This window comes from Podarcis vaucheri, assembly GCF_965113315.1.
Source record: "Podarcis vaucheri genome assembly, chromosome: 1".
NCBI lineage: Eukaryota > Metazoa > Chordata > Lepidosauria > Squamata > Lacertidae > Podarcis > Podarcis vaucheri.
Genome location: NC_138759.1, coordinates 103,340,811 through 103,360,286, shown reverse-complemented (window position 1 = coordinate 103,360,286; position 19,476 = coordinate 103,340,811). Strand labels below are relative to the sequence as shown.

General features: G+C 40.3%; 1 protein-coding gene across 3 annotated transcripts in view; it reads left to right on the top strand.

Moving 5' to 3' along the window:
• Window positions 1-19,476, top strand: part of ZEB2 (zinc finger E-box binding homeobox 2) — a 162,007-nt gene that overhangs the window by 138,742 nt on the left and 3,789 nt on the right. For 2 of the 3 annotated variants that reach the window (XM_082197438.1, XM_082197437.1), the window contains exons 7-8: window positions 1,089-3,061; window positions 6,926-7,106. In XM_082197438.1, coding sequence (XP_082053564.1) covers window positions 1,089-3,061; window positions 6,926-7,106 — 2,154 coding nt within the window. The remainder of the gene's footprint in view (window positions 1-1,088; window positions 3,062-6,925; window positions 7,107-19,476) is intronic. The other variant, XM_082197439.1, reaches the window with a different exon arrangement.

The window sequence follows — 19,476 nt, the reverse complement described above, 5'->3', positions numbered from 1 at the left end:
AAACCTAAAAATATATGTACACAGATTCAGAAAGTGGTTGAAGCACTGCTTTAGGCTGGAAATGAGAGTAGAGGAGGAATAAAAAACATAAGAACAGCCCTGCTGGATCAGACCAATTGCCCACCTAGTCCAGGATCCTGTTCTCACAGTGACCAACCAGATACCTATGGGGAGCCTGAAGCAAGACCGGTGTGCTTCAATGCCCTTTCCAGAAATACATGTCTCCTGTTCTCTGGCCATTATCCATGTAGATCCTCTAGAACTAAACCATTAAAAGCTAATAAGCAAGTATGAGTGAACTTCCATAATTTATTCTAAAACTTAATTTTTTAAAAAAAAGTTCTGATGAAAATTCACTACCATTTTAGTGTGAATTTCTCTCAGTGTACACATTTTTTTACAGTAATTCCCCCATAAACAATGTATTTGTTATTTCCACCAATATAAGCATTTTTACGCACACTTTCCATGCATTTTTGTACACATTGCTTTGCTAGAGAACTGCATTGCAAAATTTGGAGAAGTGCAAATTTTAATGAGTCGCTGTGTTTCTGTTCAACATATTGTTTTGGATAGTGTATATTTGCATTAAATTTGCATTCAAATGTGAACTGGGTCATATTTGTCCCCCATTTACTATGCCAACCAATTCACACAAAATTATGCTACTGTTGTAACTGCATGTTGCCTGGGTCCTTATTAAAAGCCGTGGCAAAATCCTTCTGCTATCTGAATTTAGATACTGCAAACCCTGTGCATTACATGTAAGTTTTCAGCTGTATTCCTTTACATAGTACAGTACAGTACACTCCCTGTTTCCCTTGTAAAGACATCTATAGCTTTCAACAAAATGTGAGCCATCAGTAAAAGCTAGGGAGCATCACAGAATGCGAAGGAATCTTGCATGCAACTAATTGTAGATTGACTAGTTTGAATTGTTTCCAGTCACAAAAGCCTAAACATAACTTGGAAGGAAGGAGAAAAATGCAGCAAAGTGAAAGGAGTGAAATGTGCTGACACAGTAAATGGTCTAAAGAACTGGTCTATTTGTGAGTTATTAAAAATTAATTTTTAAAAATTAATTGCAGGTGAAAAGCCCTATGAGTGTCCAAACTGCAAGAAGCGTTTCTCCCATTCTGGCTCGTATAGTTCACACATCAGCAGCAAGAAATGCATTGGCTTAATCTCTGTAAATGGTCGAATGAGAAACAATATCAAGACGGGTTCTTCTCCTAATTCTGTATCTTCTTCACCTACTAATTCAGCCATTACACAACTGAGAAACAAGCTGGAGAATGGAAAACCACCTAGTATGTCTGAGCAATCAGGCTTACTGAAAATCAAAACGGAACCACTAGATTTCAATGAATATAAAGTTCTGATGGCAACCCATGGGTTTACTGGTGCTAATCCTTTCATGAATGGCAGACTTGGTGCAACCAGCCCAATAGGAGTTCATACTTCCACGCAAAGTCCAATGCAGCACTTAGGGGTAGGGATGGATGCATCTTTACTTGGATTCCCAGCAATAGGCAGCAATTTAAGTGAGGTGCAGAAAGTCCTACAGATTGTGGACAACACTGTTTCCAGGCAGAAAATGGACTGCAGCGCTGAAGAAATCTCCAAGCTGAAAGGTTACCACATGAAGGACCCATGTTCTCAACCTGAGGAACAAGGCGTTACTTCTCCTGGTATTCCACCTGTGGGTCTTCCAGTAGTCAGTCATAATGGTGCCACTAAAAGTATTATTGACTACACATTAGAAAAGGTCAATGAAGCCAAAGCTTGTCTCCAGAGTTTAACTACAGACTCAAGGAGACAGCTCAACAACATTAAGAAAGAAAAGCTACGCACCCTAATAGATCTGGTAACTGAAGACAAAATGATAGACAACCATAATATACCTACTCCATTTTCATGCCAGTTCTGTAAAGAAAGCTTTCCTGGTCCCATTCCCCTTCATCAGCATGAACGTTACCTGTGTAAGATGAACGAAGAAATCAAGGCAGTCCTCCAACCTCATGAAAACATGGCTCCTAGCAAACCAGGAGTGTTTGTCGATAAGCAAGCTCTCCTCCTGTCATCAGTACTTTCTGAGAAAGGAATGACTAGCCCCATCAATCCATACAAGGACCATATGTCTGTACTTAAAGCATATTTTGCTATGAATATGGAACCCACCTCTGATGAACTACTGAAAATTTCCATTGCCGTTGGCCTTCCTCAGGAATTTGTGAAGGAATGGTTCGAACAAAGAAAGGTCTACCAGTACTCAACTTCCAGGTCACCATCGCTGGAAAGGAACAGTGCCAAGGTGGTGCTGGCTGCCACCAACAACACTCCCACTAAAGACTCTTTGTCAGCCAGATCCCCTATAAAGCCTGTGGACTCTATAACATCACCGTCTATAGCTGAACTTCATAATAGCGTTACTAACTGTGATACCCCTCTCAGGCTAACGAAACCTACTCACTTTACCAATATTAAACCAGTTGATAAATTGGACCACTCCAGGAGCAATACTCCTTCTCCATTAAATCTTTCTTCTACATCTTCTAAAAACTCCCATAGTAGTTCTTACACTCCAAACAGTTTCTCCTCTGAGGAGCTTCAGGCTGAGCCTTTGGACTTGTCATTACCAAAACAAATGAAGGAACCCAAAAGTATTATAGCCACAAAGAACAAAACAAAATCCAATAGTGTAAACGTAGACCACAACAGTGTTTCTTCGTCATCTGAAACCTCAGATGAGCCCCTGAACTTGACTTTTATCAAGAAAGAATTTTCTAATTCAAATAGTTTGGATAAAAGCACTAATCCATTATTTGGTATGAGCCCTTTTAGTGCCAAACCTTTGTACACCACACTTCCGCCACAGAGCGCATTTCCCCCAGCCACTTTTATGCCACCAGTTCAGACCAGTATTCCTGGGCTACGACCATACCCAGGAATAGATCAAATGAGCTTCCTACCACATATGGCCTATACTTATCCAACTGGAGCAGCTACGTTTGCTGACATGCAGCAAAGGCGAAAGTACCAGCGGAAGCAAGGTTTTCAGGTAAATATCTTGCTTATTTCAGAAGGTTACAGTTGTATACATCATTCCCATGTACTGTTTCATGACATAAAACACTCTAAGGGTAAATCAGCTCAAACATTCCATTTTAAAAGGAGACGTGAGGAAATGAAACTATGTAAACATGGCCAAGGGTGGACAAACTTAGAAAGTTCAACTGCAGTTGAACATTTCCTGCCCATTACCATTACATTACCTGCCCATAAAAATATAAAATGAGTTTCAAGGGGTCAGCATCTCCCATTCACCTCTAAGCAAATACGATCAGCTACAGTCCCCATGCAAGGGGAAAATGCTTCTGCTTTACCCTGAGAAAGGTTAAGATTAGTACTCTTAAAGAAAAGGCTATTGATACAATTCATATTCATGACCATCCTAGTATAAGTACTGATGAGATACATGAAGCGCTGGGAGAGTCCCCCAGCCTGTGGCTTCTTTGGCACTGGCACACTGTGGTTTAGGTAGTTTCCTTGCCACTGTAACCCTAAGAGATTCTCAGAAATCACATGGAAATGATAATGCAGCCATAAGCTGTTTATAATATGTTCCAACTAATCTTTACAAAGCTATAAAAAGGATTATGAAGATCCCCAAGCCAGACTTGTTTTCATCTCACCTGTTCCATTTTCCTCACCGATCCATTCTCCACCCCATCCCTTGGACTATTGTTGAGAAGACTCTAAAAATATAGTGTCTGTTGGTTTTTATCTTCATAAAAGGTTCTCTCAGTCCACTTTTGGGCTGATGTGGACCTATGAAGCTGCCTTATACTAAGTCAAACCATCGGCCCACCGAGCCCATTAAGGTTTACTCTAAATGTTGGTGGCTTTCCAGGGTTTTAGGCAGAGGTTTTACCCATCATCTGCTACCAGATCCTTATTTTAAAAAACTGGAGTTGCCGGGGATTGAACTTGGAAGCTTTTGCATTAAAGGCATGTGCTTTGAGCTATGGCCCAATGTAGGTGAGTTCAAACTTTTAGGAACTCTCCCAACTGCAAAAAAACAAACAAAAAAAATTGACATCTGTCCACTTAAATATAGCAAAGGATTTTATCCACAGGAAACATGTGTAGTGTGTAGGAATTGTGTATATATAATACATCTACAGTTTGTCAGACAGCGATTAACTGATTATAGTTGATTTTTTAAAACATCTGTGGACATTCCCATATGACCTATTAGGTTCCATTAGTAATTTTACCAACTAGTAAATGTTTTATATTTTCAAATGTGAAAATCAGGTATGGTTTAATGTTACAGGCAGTAATCCCTCTCTGCACAATAGGAGCATAAATAGCACGGTACCTCCATAACAGCTGTTCCACTATTCCAATTTACAGTACATCTGCCCTCTTTGTAAACGTATTTAAGCCTATTTAATCTTCTCTAATATTAATTAGTAAAAACCTAGTCTAAGAAACTGAACTGTCTGATAGCAAATGGAAATGTACGTTATCATGCAAGTTTGCACTCTCTTTGGATCAAGACAAAATAAATATCAAGAAATTTAATAATTTACTGATCCACATTCATTACTGCTTAATGCTGAAGGCTGTTTTAACATAGATACAGCATTGATAAAAAGTGTTATTAATATTCCCTATTTCAAATTACAAAATTAAATATAAAAATATAGCTCAAGGCCTTTAGAGGGGAGACATACATTTCAGTGGATTGCATAATAATATTTTGTGCCTAAATATAAACTTCATTTTGAAGCCTTTCTAAAACTTATAGTCTGGTATCTTGAAAGAAAAGCTCTGTCATTGTTGCTTGTACCTAGTGGTTTGTGACTGTGTGTGTGTTATTTTTGGGTTTTGTTTTTGTTTTACAACCTCCTATTATTATGAACACAATGCACTTTGGAATTTTAAGCATACTGACCAAGAAGTAAGTCCTATTGAACTCAGCAAGGCTTATTTCTAATAAAACATGCACAGAAGTGCACTGCAAGCTACAAATTCTGCAAAGACTACAACCTTAAAAACTACCATAATCTTGCTTTCTTTTCCTTGAGCAGTAGACACACATACTAGTTTCATATTGCTCTTGTTCCCAAGTGGCTTATGGTGTGAAGGGCTATTGGAGGAGGGAGCCTGTTCGAGAAATACAAGTTTCAACCCTACAGAGTATGCGGAGCTATTTGTTAATAAGTTATCTATATAGGATTTTACACAAAGATAAAGCTGTGTTTGCACATTTATTTTAGGTTTGTGACACACTATGACATTCTGTAACTTCCAGTTACTTTGCAGAATTATCCTAAAAGTTGAATACATGTTAGAGCAGCTTCAGATACTGCTGTTTTAACCTCGAAATGCTTATACGTCAAAGTACTTAACCTCAGAATATTTATAAAGCAAAAGTTGCCCGCTATCTTGTCACCGAAGCCTTCCTTTCAAATTCTGTGTACAGCCTTGTCCATGTTGTTAGCCAGATTCCACATGATAAGCTGTAGGCCAGAGTGCACACATCCATAGCATGTTTTTTGTTTATTAAATTATATGTCCTACATTTTTAGAGCAGCTATAGATATGGGGACGATAGGAAATACAAGTGCTGTTTTCTTGCATCTCTGTATCATTCAAAACAGAATGTCCATATCCTCCACTCTCATTGCCCTCAGAAAACATGAATCCTTGAATTTGCTTGTGTAGCTCTGAGAAGTGAAGGTGAGGGAATTATGAAACGGAAGAATGCGGCACTCACACTTCCTGTGCCCCTCACAGTTATGTCCAAGAGTGCTTATGTGGTGCAATCTTGTGCATGCCTGCTGAGGAATTAAGTCTCATTGAGTTCAATGAGACTTACTCCCAGGTAAGTATGTATAGGATTGCAGCCTTAATTTTGGGGTGATGGGTTCGGTCATGCAGGACTACTATGACCTCCTGGAACTGAAAGCTGGCACAAATTTGGATATGACTTGAACAAATTAAGTAATGTGAGCAGGAGTTCCATCAAAACATGCTGGCATCTGTGGTCCTGTGGAAAGTGGTTACATCATATTCTGATCACACCAGTGCTTTCCACAGGGATAAAATCACAAAGAACTATGTGGAGCTGACTCTGGTTGTTGTCATGTTCCTTAACTTGGTAATGGTATAAGTGGCCATTTGGCCATCTGTTCTCTTCCATTGCATAGATATAGCATTTCATAACAGCATTTCAGGAGCAGCCATCAGTACTACGCACTATTAGTTCATACCCTCCCTCAGCATGGGGAGAGACTGGGCACACGATAGCCTGTAAAAGGGTTCAGATTGCTTATGCAGTCACAATTTTGCCAGCTTCTGCCTTTTCTGTTATGCTTTGGGTGCCCATGCCAATTGAGACTGAAACTATATTTTTAGTGATACAGGGCAGCAGGTACAATTGCATCTGCCACAATGAAGACACCATGTCTCCTTGTCATGATTATTTATCCCCATGTTGTGACATCGCCATGTTGTGTACTTCCCCAAGCCCATCAGCCAGGAATGTGCAGAGACAGCAGAAAACAAACAACATTAAGACACCACAGATGTTATAGGAGATATTGAGAGAATATGTTTTTGTGGCAGCCCCGTGTCATCAGATGATTTTTCAGACTCCACGTGGCATCCTAAACATACTCTGTTGGGTGCCAGCTCTGGGCATATGTGTTTTGCACTACTCACGTAAGACTTAATGGGGTAAAAAGTTGAGTGTGAGCCAATGAGGCTGCTTATTGTAACTCAGGGTGCTTACCTGGTTACGGATGAAACTAAATATAGTAACTAACATACTATAGGAACGCAGGATATTGTATAACATCACAGAACAAGGGAAGGAAACATGTTTTACATAAACCATTTGGTTGCATCACAGGGAGAATTGCTTGATGGAACTCCGGATTACATGTCAGGTCTTGATGACATGACAGACTCCGACTCCTGCCTGTCCCGAAAGAAGATCAAGAAGACAGAAAGTGGCATGTACGCATGTGACTTATGTGACAAGACATTCCAGAAAAGCAGTTCCCTTCTGCGACACAAATATGAGCACACAGGTACGAATGGCTATGGCGTGTAGAGACAAGCTTTCTTGCATGTGGTACTTTTCATAATATTTAATGAGTACACTTGTGCAACATAAGATGCAACATATGCTTAAGGCATTCAACAAGGAAGAAATTGTGTGCTTTGTTTGGTTCAGTATGACTCCCCCCCCCACTTCTTCACATGTTAAATTTGTACTCTTTTGTTTGTACAATTCCTTTCATCCCTGACCACTGGTCCTGCTAGCAAAGGTTGGTGGGAGTTGTAGTCCAAAAACAGCTGGAGACCAAGTTTGGGAAACCCCGTGTTAGACAGTCTGCCCATAAACATCTATGTAAGGGGGTGGGGGACTAACAATAGCTAAATCTCTTGCACCTGTGATTAAACACCTATATTGCTATTTAAAGGCCTGATCAAAATACATTAAAGCTTACCTTTTGGGCTGCCTCTCTAAATATGTATATATGAGAATTAATACACATGAAAGTGCTAGTCCAGTTGAACCAAGAGTGAACCTGAGTTTGTACAGTATGTACGGTATATACCGTACATACTGATGATCTGTACAGTGAAGTGGAGCATCGTCACGGAATTTTTGGTCTGGAAATGCCTGAAGCTTATCTACACCTTCCTTGCACGCTTAACAAGTTATCCTTTTTATCAGTCAGATGATAGTGTACTGTAAGAAAGGTAACTTACCTCCTACAGTTCTTCTTCAGGTCTGTTCTTCATAGTATGGCTGCAATTAAGGTAAAAGGTAAAGGGATCCCTGACCATTAGGTCCAGTCGTGGCCGACTCTGGGGTTGCGGTGCTCATCTCGCTTTATTGGCCGCACAGCTTCAGGGTCATGTGGCCAGCATGACTAAGCCGCTTCTGGCGAACCAGAGCGGCACACGGAAACACTGTTTACCTTCCCACCAGAGTGGTACCTATTTATCTACTTGCACCTTGACCCTGAAACTGCCTTAACAGAGTAGTTGCTGCTCAAAGCCAGTTTCAAATGGCATTGTGATGGCTATATTGTGAGAAGCAGACCTTAAAATCTGCATTTAGTTTAGAGTGCTCTTCTCATTGTAAAAAGTGATGAGGGCATTATTAACCTCTTAGAATAAAAGGTTATCTGCCTTCAAAATTGTGCCCAGGTGGTGGAGTCTTCCAAAGGGCCCACAGGGCATTCACATCTTGCAACAAACACTGGAGGGAGGCTTAGGCTCGATCCTCTTCTTTGAAAGCTACACTCCTTAAAGAGCCAAGGTGGGCATCTTTTTGCCTTCTGGCCTCTCTCCTGGTGCACTGCCTTGGACTGGCAAGGTAGATCGAAAGGCACTCACTTACTGAGCTGAAGGGAAGAACCCCTGAAGATCAAAGCTCCGACTCTGCAGAGTCTGATGATGTGGGAACTGGTCCAGGGGACTTCTGCCTGTAAGCAGAAAGACAAGAATTTAAGGGCCCTGTGTTTTTTTTATATAAAAGAAGAAGAAACAGTTCAGTGAGCCCCATCTTACCTTATAGAGTACAAAAATTAAAAGCAATTTATATTAGACATGGAGAATTATCCAGAGATTAGTAGTTTAGGGTGAAAAAGTACCTGAAAAAGACTGAAACTTGAATCTCCTTTTAGGAAAATCACATCTAGTCAAGCTCTAGCTCATTTTCTATATAGGTAATTTAGCACAAATACTGTTGCCTTCCCTTTTTAAGTATTTGTTGTCTTCTCTTCCAGTACACATGTCTAGCTCACACACACATGTGCATGAACCCAAACAGTAAGATGGTTCCTAACAATAGTTCATCTCTTAATTGTTTTCCTAGTCTTGGATCTGTGACAAGGATAGTGGGAATGGGAATCATTCACCTCTATTTAATAAGCAGACTAAATGGTAAATTTCAATAGATCTTCTTTTATGCCTTCCAGCATGCTCTTTGCTTTTTATGCATTTATAAATCACATTCATTACAAAATGTGGGAAATTTGCTTTCACTTAAAATTTATAAACAAAGTTTGTTTGTGTGTGTGTGTGTCTGTGTGTGTAAATTTTTCAAATCCTTTAAAAACTCTTCCCCTAATAGTCCTTCACTTTGTAATAGTGAACACACTCCAGAATACAGGGCAGCCTGCTTCATGAGTGGCAGGTGCTTCTGGTCTTTCCTGCATCACTTACCCAATGGATTAAATCCTCCATCCCTAATTGCCATGCGCACTTTTACCAACAGAGGCAAGTGTGTATGACAAACGGCTGATTAGCAGTCAGTCACCAAACAGGACAGAATCATGAAAAGGGCATATAATTTGTCACAGCCTGGTCACCTGTGTTTTGAACTGACAATGTCCTAACACTTGGGGTGTGGTGTGGGGAATGAGGCAAAGGGTGGCTCTACCCTTGTATTTTGTTTCTTTGTTTGTTTATATGTAATAAAAACACTGAGACCCCCCAGGTATTAGGGCACTATATAAATTCAATAAATAATAATAATAAAATTGTCTGCCAACATGGAAAGCATGTATGAGGGACATGCACTGTAACACTAGTTAACTAATGGAGAATAATGATTGCCACATAAATTGTGGAGTTGGCCTAACTGTACCCGTGTTTTATTGTATCTTTCAATATTGCCTAGTTCAAAATCCTAACTAAGCCTAAACAAGAATAATGAAGAAAGATCCAAAACATCTTGTATTAAAACAACACTGTTTACTCCCGTTTGATTGCTGTGTCTTTTAAAAGGCACAAAATCTTTCACTTGAGTCTTCTGAAACTGAGGAATAAAAGGTCTTCCACAACATTAGTACTCTTTCCTTGCCTCTTTAAGCCAAATCCTATGCAGAAAATAAAAAGGAAGTTAAAATACTCATGGGAATAGGGGTACGGGGAAATAAAGTAGCATTTTGGACCACCAGCTTGTTTGGTTCATTGGTGTGCGTATTCCTTACGTTGCATTACTCAGATACAATTGTTTGGTTGGTTGAAGAGGGGGGAAAGCTTTGCAGGCTTTACATCCCTGCACCTTTCCTCTCCTGAATGATTTTTTTGCAGCCATCTGCAAATATTATGGTTTGCTACACTACTACCGTAAACCTCTTATGTTAGAGCTGGACTTCTCATATGCTGGGATCTGGACATATGGTTGAATCCCGTAAAGTCGGTGGTCCATAAGCTCCACAGTCATAGGCTGACAATTGAAAGGCTGGAAATTTGACAAGCCAGGCACCTTGATTTGCAAAAAAGCAGATAATATGCTTTGTTTTTAAATAAGCAAGGAAGACTTTATGTGAAATACTGTAATACTCCTTTCCTCCTGACCATTATCTATTTTATATCTCTGTGAGATTCTGCCTCAAGTTTTAGCACAAATAAAAGTGTTTGAAGAGAAGAATCGCTCCCACAATAGAACTGCCTAGTCCTGGAGTTAAGAGATTTAGATTTAAGTTTCCTTCATCTCTGACACATGTTTGTTTTGTGAACTTCAGCAAAAGCAGTCTTCATATAGCAGGAAACACCAGGATATAGTTTTATCCTAACTTTAGTCAGAGTAGTAAAAGGTCATTTAATCAGATTACGAATGCAATCCTATGCATGTCTACTCAGTTCAGCTGAATTAAATGGGACCTACCCTTAGGCAAGTGTTTATAGTATTGTGACCTTAATCTAATTTGGTGGAACAGCAGCACAGTAGTGGTAAGTTAAGGGGGAACACTTGCAAACTAACACAAGCTTGCCCTTCTTATTCCACTACCTGTCTTGCATATTTACGCAGCTAAAGTTTACTTCAAGAAAATGTAAAGGCCATTTGCCTTTTTCTTTTCCTTCTTTTCCTTCTTCTTCTTTGGCCTCTTTTGTAAATGTTAAGTGAATTGCAAATTAAACTGATAAAGTTATGGAAAAAGCCAGAGCGATGGAATGGCTGTCTCGTCTATTAATATATATGAGAAATTTCACTCTGTGTTCGGGGCAAGACTCTCTGAACTGCAATTAACCTTTGCTTTCAGTGCCTGAATCATTATCCCTTCCTCATCTTTTTGGGGACAGTTAGTGCTTATCCTGTCTTTCTAGAGTAGCACAAATAATGGGCATAGATTTATAAGCCAAAGTGTTGATCTGTCTGAAGATGCAGTCCACACTTTTCTTCTTCTTTGTAGGTCAGCTGTTCTGGAATGGTCTGATGCTGTTGCCTTATAACCAGTTATATCATATACAGCTTTCACACAATGCAGTGAAGCTAATACTTATGAAGTGGCCCAGTTGACTAGCTCATGCCATACACTTCTATTTACCTGTGCTCTTCATATTCCCCTGTGATTTTAAAGTGATTTACCTCTCCTTGGTTCCTGACTACACTGAGGTCTCAAGGCCACTTTTTTGGCACAAGTTTTGTGACTTGGATTACACTACTTTAGAAAAGTGAAGCCATGTTGCTGCTGCTGCTGTTCTTGTCATTCTTAAAAGGAGTTTGGAATGCACATGTTAGATATACTATAACAGAAAATCTAAGCCCTGTGTACTGTATCCAACCATCTGAGATGCTTCCTGCAAAAAAGCCCATTCTGTCATAGTCTTATGCCAGTAGTATCAGTAGTATGTGGCCAAATGAGCTAGGAAAAATTATTGAAAGGCCAGCAGCATTTCAAAGTCCTTATGCTACCTGTTGGATGACCACCACTGGGGAAAACGAAACAGAAGTTAGGTTTGGTAGTTAATTCTGATTTCTGTCAGGGCAAGAGATTTTAATTCTCGAAGAGTCCCGTTTGATAAGGGCCATTGGTAGTGGGCCATTGGTAGTGACCAGGAGACTGCTTAAATCTCCTACAGCCTATCACTGAATAGTAACCCTTAGAGGCCAAACAGAAGTGCTTAGATGTAAAACACTGTCTTTCAAATAATTATTTGAAAGTTCAAATAATTATTTGAAAGTTACTAGACTAAAAATTTTTTTATTAACTCTGCTACCCAGATTAGTAACACGTTGGATGCCAGCTACCTAAAATTGGAAATTTAAGCAACCAGCAGCTTACAATGACTCCTTGTTTGATCTCCTGAATTGATTCCTTGTTGTCATATGAGAACATGGAGTGACTAAACCGTATAGCATGAACCAGTGTGGCGATGTGGATATAATATTGGGTTTGGACCGTAGGATTTGGTGCTGAATCTGGGTTCCAATCTCTGCTTTGCCATAAAGCTCACTGGGTGGCTTGGACCAGTCATTTATTAATCTTTTTTTTTTTTTTTTTAGCCTAGCTTAACTCACAGAGTTGATATACGGACAATCTCCTTAGAAAGATGGCGGGAGAAAGGGTTTGGGGGGAAGTTCATAGCAGTCTTGGTCCTCCGACTGCTACACACTTTCCCCCAAACCCTTTCACCCTGCATCTTTCTAAACAGTTGTCCTTATATCAACTCTGGGAGCTTCCAGGCAGCTGTGCTCAGAAGATGGTTAAGGAAGGGGTTGAGAAAGAGGAGGAAGCATGGTGACAGCAAGTTGGTGGCATGGAGTGACCATTCATTCTCCACTTAAAAAAAACACTAGTGGTGACAAAAGATTCCTATGTGTGGAGTTCCCAACACCCAATGGACATTTCATTTTTAGTTTTCCACAGCAAATTCCTTTGGCACAAATTCACACCCACACCCCGCAGTAAAGATATGCAGGAATTTTTGCATATTGGACAAATTAATATTTTCATAGGCATGCCTAGGAGTCCTGTGGCCTTGTTACCTTGGTTAATGATATGCTCCATTTCATCATTCACAAGAAACGACGAGAGCTTTCATGGTGGCGTCCTCCCTTTAATTCTTCTTTTCTTTCCAACTGCATGTTTTATTAAGACTTCTTTTTATATATAATTTTTGTAGCTTTTATGCTGAGGCAAGCACTACTTTTGTTTCCAGATTGATTCGGTAAACTAAATATTGTTCTCAAGCTTTAGCAGCAAATCAGCCCTCTTTTGCTGCTCTTCTGAATTCCTAGCTCACAAGTTTTCCTTATTTAGAGCTTGATTCATAAAAAAATTACATGCTGTTTATAGATAATTTTCTATCACTCGACTCAGATATGAGGATTATTTTTTATACTTAAATAATATGCAGTTTCTTGGAGTAAATTCAAAGCTCATGAAATTTGCACTAGAAATGGAAGTCTTTCTTCTTTGTAACAACAGAGCAAGTGTGGTATTTGCAATTACGCCAAATTGCATTTATAACGCACCTTTGACCGCCTCACTACACTCTGCCCATTAATCCAGCTCCACCGGGACTACTTCTAACATCCAAACCCCTAAGTGGCTTCAATCAGCTGCCTTTAAAAAATCAAACCGCTGCCAGATGATTCCTTATGTACCTTCCAAGTCTGGAATTTCTTTGCAAACACACTCCTCAGTCCCCAAACCTACTTACTGTTATATCACTGGAATAACAAAATTTATCGCTTTTCAAAACACATGGTTTGCCCATATCTAAGCCCAAAAAGCCTGTATCTTTGGGCTGTTACATGTTTTTTATATGTAGCAATGAAATTGTAAACCTTTGGGTGTGTGGGTGTGTATAAAATGATTAGATATAATTATTTTTCATTGCAAATCCTAAGAGAGTCAGGATGTGGGATAAAAGCACAGTGCAAATACACACACACACACACACAAATATTTGTGTAAGATATCTTTAAACATATAATAATAATTAATTGTATTTATATATCACCCCCATTGGTGCTTTTCTGATCGTAATACAACAATGAAACAACCTTTACTCTATCAAATAATGAGTTTTAGAAAGGGGATAAAGAAGGAGAATGAGAAGATTTGTTAACAGAATCAATACCAGGCCTCCTGACGAAAACATCAGGACAATTTAAAGCTTTGCTCTGTTGTAGACCATGTGACGTTGCTGTATACTTGTAGTGAAGAACCATGTATGTATTTTAATCATCGTTTAAGTTGTCTTACATAACTCATAAATAATTTCACATGTTAATCTCACCCAGGGTCATTTCAAAGGCATCTCTCCATCAATGAGACGGAATTGTCAAGCCAGCCAATGAGATCAGGGCTGGATTCTATTCAGTGGCCTAAAAAGGGGGAGGGGAGATGCAGGGAGATAAAAGCACAGAATCACTTCATAAGGCTGGGACAAATTTAGAGGCTAAACAGCAAATTGAACCCAAAACTGAGCATGCATTTTTTTTTTTTGCCATTAAAGAATACATGCTGGTTTGAAATATAAGAAAAAAATAAATAAACAACAAGTAACAAAGCAATCTGAAGAGGGGTCAGAGGGGCGCAGAGTGCTGAAATCCTCTGCTCCATCTGCAGCCCTGCCAGCTCCTGCTAGCCAGATCAGTAGGTGGAGGGGGATTTATTTATTTATTTTTATTTTTTTGTTGCACCAGGTCTAGACTGGCACAGCCCAGGAGCCCACACTGGGCATGTCTCCTGCAAATGGATTGACTTAGGCTCCAGCAGATTCCTGTCCAGCCCTTCTCTGCCCTCACCCCAGAACAGAAGCTTCTCAACTGCCTGCTGTCCTGATGGGCACAGTGGGGGTTTCTGTGGCAAAGCCCTTTCCCCTCCACCCAGCAGTGAGCCCAGTGCAGGGACACCTCCAGCTAATCCGAATTCTCTCCAGTAGTGCTGATCTGGGGGTTAGGACTGGGCTCTAAATCTCTTTGTGGCTTGTTCACGAAGAAAAGTAAAGGCACCAGGCACTAAACTTTTGAAGAACCTATCTATCTACCTTCATAGGGGGTTCAATCGTTTTTTTAAAAAACACTGAAATAATATCACAATCTATAGCTTTGTATGTTTAAGTCATTTCAGTAATAAAGCAAAACACCCTGCTCTGTTTTATCTGTTTTCAAGCAGAGGCTGGATAGGGATGTCAAGGGAGGGCTTTGCAAGAAGCTGTATTTCAGGTACAGGAGAGAATTACATGGATGACCTTTGCAATGCCATCTTTCTGTGGCTATTATCACATCACTGACCTGATCAAACTATGCCTGAATAACTGTCTTGAGAGCAAAGGAATCCCATACTTTCTGAGATATTTTTCAGTTCTTGTCTGATTCCCTTTCTGTTATGAACACCGTTGCCATTGGAGGCATTCTTTATTCTTTGCCTTGTCAGATCCTGTTCTCTAGCATCTAGTCATCTGGCATTTACCACCATATGCTTGCAAAGTAATTAGGAGTGTTTTCCTATAGTTTATTATAGTATTAGGGGTGGGGGTGGTATCCAATGGTGTCCCTTTGCTTGTGGAAGGATTTCTAAACCTGTGGAGTTGGGTTTTTGTAAGTAGAAGGGGATGAAGGTGGCTGTTAACTAATCCCCCCATCTGCTCAAGAAAGTTGGGGGACCACAGCAGCACTGAAGGTGGCACAGGGGGTGGGGGCTGCAGGATAAAGGGAGGAATTTATGAAAACTGTCTTCCTTCTCCTTTCCATTAACAGAAGCCTCAGTGGAGGAAAAAAAGTCTCTCATGAGCAGAGGAACCCAACCGCTTGAATACAACCCCTTATTTTCCTCTAAAATGTGACATGGTTTCCCTCCCCCCCTTTTCTCTCTCTTTCATCTGAGGGAGTCCACCTGAGGTCAGTTAACATGACTGATTTTCCTGCTCATGTTATGACTTTTATGTGGATAAAAGTCACTGTTCTTATCACATGCCCAGGGATTCTCAGCTGCCTTTTCAACAAAACTGAGATAATCGTGCATTGTGCTTTCCCAGAGGATGAGTGCAGCTGGCATAAAGTTCACATGGAATAGAGATTTGGGACTATCTGCTTCATGTGAGCTCCCTGATCATGTGATAGTAGTGCCATACCTTTAACAAAGTTTATGAGGAGCAGCTGAAATAACATTAGAACTGTTCTTCAGCCTTGCTGTTTAGCAAATCAAAAACAAGAAGAGGGAATCAAACAAGTTACCTGCAACTTTGATCTGAGTGCATCAGTGGCTTTCAAAGAATCACTCTCACTGCATTGCCAAGCAACAGATACTGACTGAAACATTTGAGGTGAACTGGGACACTTGCCATTTGAAAGTAGACCACAGTGCAAGGAATCAAGTTTTGATTTAATTAAATTCAAAGTTAATCTTAACCCTGTGTTTCAAATTACAATACCCACCCTGCCCAAGGTGGCTAACAACATAAAAAAGGAAACAAAAATGTTTTAAAAGTCTGTGTTCTAAGTGACTCAGATTTGGTCCAAATTGCAGTTTACAGATATTTAAACAAATTTTATTTTTTAAAAAGAAAACAAACACAAAGATTGAATATAGCTTTAAAAACCCCATTGCATTACATTCACAGCAGCAGGAGCACAGTATCTGCTTGCTCTTCCCCAAAAGGACCTCATATACAGCTAGGGTTCTGCAACTCAATAATAAAACTACATAATGACTGGGGGAAAGTTCAAACTGTACCTCAGCCCCAAACACGTCAGCTGGCTGCTGGCAAGTCACTACATGTAAATCTCAGTTCTCAATCCCACACCTGCAGCGTGGGGGTTGTAAGTGCCAACCTTACAGGGGCGTTGTAATTCTTGTAAATACCTGTGAAGTTTTTGGAATGCTTATTGTTACCAAAATACTGGAGAAAGAGTATATTCCAGGGATATGATAGCATTCCAACTCCCTTCATGTATACTTGCACACCAGTCTCCCTCTTGCACATAGGTATGTCCTGGAGCACTGAGCAATCCTGGTAACTGCCATGCACATTTGCAAAACACCACAGCTAAATTATGCAAGCAATGCCACATTCTTTGTTTCCTACTCAAATGACTTTGTCCACCTATGGCTCAGAAGTGGGCACTTTTGAGTTTTGCCAGCTATTGAAGTGTGACTTTAAGACCAGTTTTTTAATACCAAAAAAAAACACCATTTGGATGTAGACTTTGCCCTGCAGTTTACAATATGGCTTGTGTTTTCCTTCTCATGATCTCCCTTCTCCTAGTTCCATGCTGTGCTATCTATTCTTATTATTAATCACAGCTCATAGCAGTTGGGGGGAGAAAGCCAGTGCCTGAGCCGGCTTGCTGCAGTGGGTGAGCCAGGCATATGAAATGGCCAACACAGACTGGATTTAGCCCAGACTTGGGTTTTGGCCTTCTGCCACGAGTCCACGTTTAGGGGTGGTTTGTGTTGGAATGCCAAAGCCTGCACATTCCAGCTGCATGCCAGGGGATGTCATGACCACCTTGGCATGAATTTATGCTGCTGGAAACAGCATAGGCTGGGATTTTCTAGTCCTACCAGTAGTTTGAACCCCTGTGCAGACATGCATGGGGGAATCATGGGAAAGGGTTGTGATTATGCCTGCCAATGCCATTCTCCCTGCCCACTGAAAGTCCACCCTTGTCTGCATAGGAGAGCATGCACAGGCAGACTCCCAGACTGTGTGCAGGCCAAAATGATGCGCTCTATGTACCAAAAGCCACAATATACTTAGGTTGTGCGGTTTGTGTTAAGACATAAGGCACGGCGGCCCGGTGACTACATAATGCCCAGTATGTAAACATCAGGCATGCTGAAGAAGCAGAACTATTATTTAAGTTACTGTAATTACCTGCTCTTCACCCTAAAGTCTGAAGGCAGGTTACAACCATTTAAAGCACAACATTCAAAAGCAGTTATAAAAACCAGCAATTGCAAAAAAGCAATCACAAAACAGATAATATAAAGGTAAAGAGGTGTGTCTTCTTTTTTTTAAGGCACCACTTAGTGTAATTTTAGTTTGGCTTTGTGCATTTCTATGCCACCTTTCTTCTCTCATGGACCCCAGGGTGGTTCCCAGGTGCTTGCCCATCCAGAAACTAACCAGACCCAGACCTGCTTAGCTTCAACAAAGTGGTCACCCTGTGTGTCTTCACGCCATACCCCAGAGCCATTCCCAAGAATCAGTTGGTTGGTGTTCATGACATCACCAGTTGACAAGTGACACGCTCGCCTGCATAAGCTGGTGCAGTTATGAAACTTATACTTTAAATATTCTTATGGGGCTATGCCATCTTCAGTGTGGGCTTTTTTAAAAAAAATCTTTTTTGTCTTCAAAGATGGTATACTTAGAAATCCCTTCCAGTAGCACCTTAAAGACCAACTAAGTTAGTTCTTGGTATGAGCTTTCGTGTGCATGCACACTTCTTCAGATACCTTGGTATCTGAAGAAGTGTGCATGCACACGAAAGCTCATACCAAGAACTAACTTAGTTGGTCTTTAAGGTGCTACTGGAAGGAATTTTTTTATTTTGACTATGGCAGACCAACACGGCTACCTATCTGTAATTAGAAATCCCTGTTTGTGTAAAAGATGCTGTGTTCATTTGCTTGGTTTGCTATTATTGCATCATACATCGTGTCATACATTTCTAGGTTTTTCCCAGTCCTATCAGGCTGACAAGCTTTTTTTGAAGGGGGGGGGTCAGCTCTATTTTGGAATGAAGCTTTTAAGTATGGCAGTTATGGAAGGTGTCAAAGACATTCCAGAGCTATTTGTGGCCTCGAATCAACCAGATGTGTTTAGGCTTGGTACGGGTGTCAAGTTTCAGACATTGGATTTGAAACTGCTTGAAATACCAGTGGAAATAATGGTGTCATGCAGCTGAAGGGAACTTCAGCATTCAGTGAATGGCTGACAACTCGCAGAGAACTTCTCCCAAAATTACCAGTGAGGAACAATTCTGCTCATGTAGCAAATCTCAGTAGCTGCTGATAGGGAACTAAATCTTTCTCTCACTAAAGTTTAATGGGAATTTTTCCTGACTAAGGGCTTCAACATTGAGTCCTTAGAAATGTAGTTCTTTCAGTCCTCACAATTAGTTTCTGTGCATGTGGTCAGTGAGGCAGTGATTCCTCTACTATGTAATTCAGCAGCAACACTCCCCTTCACATTGTCTCATGTCTTTATTAATATTTGTACTACCTTTGATTATTGAGTTCATCCATTTTGAGCAGTTCAAACAGAAAGCTCCAAAGAACTGACTATTTCATTTCTGACACATTTGAGACCCTGTAGCCTCTTGGGACTGGAAGGCATTTCAAGGATAATCTAATCTAGTATCTCTCAGAATTTACCATAGTTAAACCAGTATATAAAAGGCTTTGTGCTTGCCACAGTGTTTCAGAAAACTATTCATAATTATCAAAAAGCTGGGAGTGCAACATTTTCCAAGGAGAGCTCAACCATGGAAGTGTCATTAGTTCACTTAGTGTGGGTTTCTTCAAGGGTTACCCACCCAGGTTCTGAATGACATGGGGGTAGCACCCCTGATATTTAGTGGTACCAATTCAGATGGTTTTGGATGACTTGTGTGATGATGGAAAGGATAGCAGCTTGAGTAAAAAAGAAGGTAATTCACTGTTCCCATACTAGGATTTCCATTTAATTGTA